The sequence below is a fragment of the Aptenodytes forsteri genome, unplaced genomic scaffold (assembly GCF_000699145.1).
Source record: "Aptenodytes forsteri isolate BGI_AS27 unplaced genomic scaffold, ASM69914v1 Scaffold212, whole genome shotgun sequence".
Classification (NCBI taxonomy): domain Eukaryota; kingdom Metazoa; phylum Chordata; class Aves; order Sphenisciformes; family Spheniscidae; genus Aptenodytes; species Aptenodytes forsteri.
The window spans coordinates 1,780,928-1,786,143 of NW_008795487.1; the positions used below are offsets into that span (position 1 = coordinate 1,780,928).

General features: G+C 40.2%; 1 protein-coding gene across 1 annotated transcript in view; it reads left to right on the top strand.

Annotated features, from left to right (window-relative positions):
* NIPA2 (non imprinted in Prader-Willi/Angelman syndrome 2) overlaps positions 1–4,375 on the top strand; it is a 13,142-nt gene extending 8,767 nt beyond the window's left edge. The window contains exons 5-8 of the mRNA XM_009281339.2: positions 841–897; positions 1,695–1,785; positions 2,343–2,503; positions 3,374–4,375. Coding sequence (XP_009279614.1) covers positions 841–897; positions 1,695–1,785; positions 2,343–2,503; positions 3,374–4,011 — 947 coding nt within the window. The 3' untranslated portion in view covers positions 4,012–4,375. The remainder of the gene's footprint in view (positions 1–840; positions 898–1,694; positions 1,786–2,342; positions 2,504–3,373) is intronic.
* Positions 4,376–5,216: the final 841 nt, after the last annotated feature.

Here is a 5,216-nt window from a genome sequence, read left to right on the forward strand (position 1 = left end):
CTCTGCTCTGGTGAGACCCCACCTGGAGTACTGTGTCCGGCTCTGGAGCCCTCGGCACAGGAAAGACACAGACCTGTTGGAGCAGGTCCAGAAGAGGGTCACAAAAATGATCAGGGGGATGGAACACCTCTCCTATGAGGGAATGCTGGGAGAGTTGGGGTTGTTCAGCCTAGAGAAGAGAAGGCTTCGGGGAGACCTTATTGCGGCCTTTCAATACTTGGAGGAGGCTTAAAAGAAAGATAGAAAAAGACTTTTTACCAGGGCCTGTAGTGACAGGACAAGGGGCAGTGGTTTTAAACTGAAATAGGGTGGATTTAGATAGGATGGTTGCAGCATCCTCAGGTGATTCATAGGGTTGAATCTGAATATTTTTAGTTCAGTAACTGTCATCTCTGCTTCTAAAAGATGATTGATCTCGAGATATGTAATACATGCTCCCTGGTTTGGAATGGGAAAGTGTGACTGCATTTCACATGTTTGTACATGTAATCAACGACATGAGCCACACACAATATCCACAAAATAGTGTTCTCATGAGAGACACTAAACTTGACTTTTCGTGTCATTACAATGAGTTGAAAGAACTGTTTTTCGGGGTAATGCAGATATGGTCATCAGTGCCATTTCTAATACAAAGTAGGCTGCAGGAGGCGTATGCACTTCAGAAATTTGAAGATTTTATTTCAACCCCTCTAACTATAAAGCCCAAGTATCAAAAGATTGCCCATGTTTTTAAGGGCATGGGCTGCAAAAATTATTTTGATGATGTTATCAGCGATGGGGCTTACTGTTTGTTGATATGTGGTTTTAATGGCGTAGCAAACATTCTTTCAATTTTAGGTCAAGGTGGTCATGCATACCTTAAGGAGTGGCTGTGGTGGGCTGGACTTCTTTCAAGTAAGTATCAAAAATATATTCAACTAAGTATCAAAAATATAATCTGTGTTATATAATTTAAGTAAATAACTACACCACAGATGGCAGCAATGGTTACAAAAAAGGAGCAAGATGGGGATTCTACAATGTATCGTAATGCTGTCTGGTGATTTGATGGGTGCAGCTCTCATGATTTTAATACAACTTCTCTCACAGCAGAAGGTCTTTCATTAATTTGACTGCCCTCTTTGGGCAGTGGAACTAGGCAGACGTTGTTCCTCCTGTATCTCTTGGCTAGCATATGCATTCTGGTTTTCGTCTTAGCAGAGAAGTGCTTAGATATACAGGATTCTTTAGAGGGAAGCATATTTTGGGATGATGTCTGTTTTCTGAACTTTTTTTTTTTTTTCATTGCTTAAACTCTCGACTTACTGGCTGTGTTCAGGTAACTATGGCTTAATGTGCGCATTGCCCTGTATCCTGCCATTGCAGATTTCTCCGTGCAGAAGTTCATGACTCAAGTTGGCAGGCTGGGGAGCTACAACATAGGCACCAAAATAAAACACCTTCTGATTTGGCTGAATTAATTTTAATACCTGTTGCAGTCCCCCAGCCTGTTTTTAAAATATAATCACAGGGGGAGGGGGGGTGTTCTGCTAGTACTGTTAGCTGAACATTATAATTAGAATTTTCCATTCTTCCCTTACTGCATGTTTGTGTCTACAAGAACACTTGCACTGATTCATAGGTTTGTTGTGTAAAAGACAGTCAAACTCCTTTTTTTTTTTTTTTTAATTATTATTATTATTACCCTGCAGTGGGAGCTGGCGAAGTAGCTAACTTTGCTGCCTATGCTTTTGCACCAGCTACGTTAGTGACTCCTTTAGGAGCTCTCAGTGTTCTTGTAAGGTAAGAAACACTAACAGAAAGCAGTGTGATTTCAGAGAGAGAAGTAGAATATTTATTTAGAAATATGTCACTGAAATATGCTGTAATAAATGTGGTTTGTTCTTAACAACAGAGTGCTTATAAACATCAGGAGTAACTTTAAGTTTCTCCAAATGTGAAGGGACTGTGCTATAAAAGGGTTCTAGCAATGCATCTACACCTCAATCTGTGAAAAGCTATCACCTTCTGCATTTCAAAAACACATTGTATACAACAGGGTAGTATTTTCATTCCTAAGTAGAGTTAAGATTTTTGTCTTTTAAAAATTATTTTTACAAGTGCTTAGAGTTTTTTGGGAGGCAGCATAAAAAAGGGGTTCTGGGGAGAGATGCCAAATATTAACAGGTCGTTCTGTCCGTAGCAAGCATCTTGAGATAGAAAATCAACTATGTAGCTACTTTTAAGCTGCACGTTGTGTATGCAAGCGACCTGTACAGTCAAAGCAACCTGTAAGTCGATGAGCAAATGAATAAGATATTACTAATTCCATGTTTCCTGGTGCATTTTTTTCTTCTCAGTGCCATTCTGTCATCCTTCTTTTTAAATGAAAAACTTAATCTACATGGAAAAATAGGGTGTTTGCTAAGTATACTGGGATCAACTGTGATGGTAATTCACGCTCCACAAGAGGAGGAAGTAGAAACTTTGAATGAAATGTCCCACAAACTAGGTGATCCAGGTAAGAAAAATGCTGGCTTGATATGTATGCAGCCCATCATTTCTTTATTATAGTTTCATTACTGCTGCTTTCAAGTCCCAGGAAGATAGCCCGTGTCTGCTTCACGTTGTCAAAATGAAGTAGAGATTTGAATTCTGTGACATAATTCCGGAGGGAGCTTTGCATGATGCCAGTGAACTCGTCTGGCCTTGAACAAAATGTCTTGATGTCTCTTGAACCACTGAGATGACAGTTTAAACAAATGCAGCAGCACAGTTGTATAAACACAACTTCTGTAAATTTTAATTGAAGTGTGTCAGCCTCTAAGCCCAACTTTGAGCTAGTCTTAAAATGAAAAAGTAGGTGCTGTGGTAAGTCTGCTGAGAAACGGAATCCTGGAAGATGAGGCACTCGCAAATACACATCTGCAAAATACTATATATGCAAAGACAATTCCCATTTTAAACACGAGGAAAGAGCCAGTGCAGAGATTAAAAAGCTGATCTTAAGGAATGACCCAATTATTGGAAATCTGCCGATGAATGTAGCAGCCTGCCAAACGTACCTCCCTAAAAACCATTCAGACACTGTATCCAGTGGCATCTTCACCTCAGTGAGTCTGTGCGTAGGGCAATTTAGCAAGCTAATCCTGTAGTCATCTTGCTGATAGACTGGTAGAGGTAATACAACACGCCTGAGTTTCGTTCTTTTGTTTTAGGTAGCTTACTATAAAATCGTTTTAACTTTTTACATTGGAGAGTAATGAGCAATGTCCTGAACTCTTCTGTTTAAGCTGAGCCAATTGCAGTGTTAATGTTTTCTTGGTACCTCTACAATGCTCTTGATAGTATACATAAATAACGAGATTTTTTTTTTCCCCCCCAACCACAGGTTTTGTGGTCTTCGCAACTCTTGTTGTCATTGTGTCTTTAATTCTAATATTTGTGGTGGGACCTCGCCATGGACAGACCAACATTCTCGTGTACATAACAATTTGCTCTGTAATCGGAGCATTATCAGTCTCCTGTGTAAAAGGTTTGGGCATCACTATAAAGGAACTTTTTGCAGGAAAACCAGTGCTGAAACATCCCTTATCTTGGATTCTGCTGCTAAGCCTTATTGTCTGTGTGAGCACGCAGATCAACTATTTAAACAGGGCTCTGGATATATTCAATACTTCGATAGTGACTCCAATATATTATGTAATCTTTACGACATCTGTTTTAACTTGTTCTGCCATCCTTTTCAAGGAATGGCAACACATGGCGGCTGATGACATTATTGGCACCTTCAGTGGCTTCCTGACTATTATTGTGGGGATCTTTCTATTGCATGCCTTCAAAGATGTTAATTTCACCCTAGCAAATCTGCCCCTCTCTTTGCGGAAAGATGAGAGGGCGGCAAATGGTACTTTGCTGAGCACGTACGACTGCTTTAATCACGATGAAGAAAGTTCTGCCTGTCTAAGTGAAATACAATCCACTGAGAGTCTCTCAGCCAGGAGAAATGGAAGTCTGTCAGCCTTCTGAAAATACCTACGTGTTACTGAAGGAAAGAACAATTCTGTAACTCTGGAAATTTTTTTTTTTCTGCTGTGAAATGTCTGAGCTTGTCTGGAACCTCATGTACTTTTTAACAGTATGTGTAGACAATCGTTAATTTTTAAGTTTGATTAGTTTGGATAAAGAACACTGAAGGGGTTTTCATTTGCCTTATTTTTACTTTAAAAAATACTAAAATGACCTCAGACCACAGTTGATTTTGTTGCTTAAGTTATGTGTAAATACTTTCATTTCAGTCTTCTGTTTCAAGATGTATTGCACTAATGACAATTTTATCAAAAATAAATCGCTTTATTTCTGCATTGGTGGTAAAAAGATTGCAGTGAACCTGAATCCTTTGTACTTGTGCCCTGACTGAACGCCGAGTGACTGTAAACACGCTAAAACGGGAGCTGCAGTAAGCACTCTTATCCCAGTTTGTAAAAGAGGAAGGGGAAGGTTCAACCAAGCAAGACTAATCCTTTGAAAATACTGCTTTACTAAAGCTGTATGCAAAGCTTGCAGGAGTTGCGTCAAAAAGCCCCAACCTTACCACATCGGAGTAGCTGGCTGACAGTAACAACAAGGCAGGAGCTTCTCCTCTGCTTGGGAAGGTGAGGCGGTAGCTCCTGCTGTGCCAGCTTTCGCAGGAGAAAGGATGCGAGTTGTTAGTAGTAGCCAAAACAGCTACTCCCTCTTCTGTGGAAGGGGCCAAGTTCCATCTGCTTGCTAGGCCAACGCTGCCCTGGCTCTAGAGCTGCTCTGTGTTTTTGATGTTGCAGCTCGAACTCACAGAATTGCAGTTTTGTTTGCAGTAACGCAGTTACTGGCTGTGACACTGTATGTTTAAAAAAAGGGGTAGAAAGGGGAAACATAATGTCATTGCTTAAAAAGGGGTAGGGAAGGCAGGCGGTGGTTCTTTAAGTTCACAAAGGCAGAAGATAAAAATTAGTGATATTTTTATACCAACATTTCTACTGTAGGGTTAGCTTAGATATTATTTGGGACAGAGGCAACTAGTTACTGCTGTAATTTGTCAGTTTTTGTGCTTACTGTTAAAAGAGTATAGTTTAAGATCATTACCAGGACAAAAAACCAGCTCCCACCTGTGTAACTAACTCTGCTGCCTTCCTCTGGTACATGTCTGTCCTGGTTTCGGCAGGGATAGAGTTAATTTTCTTCCTAGTAGCTGG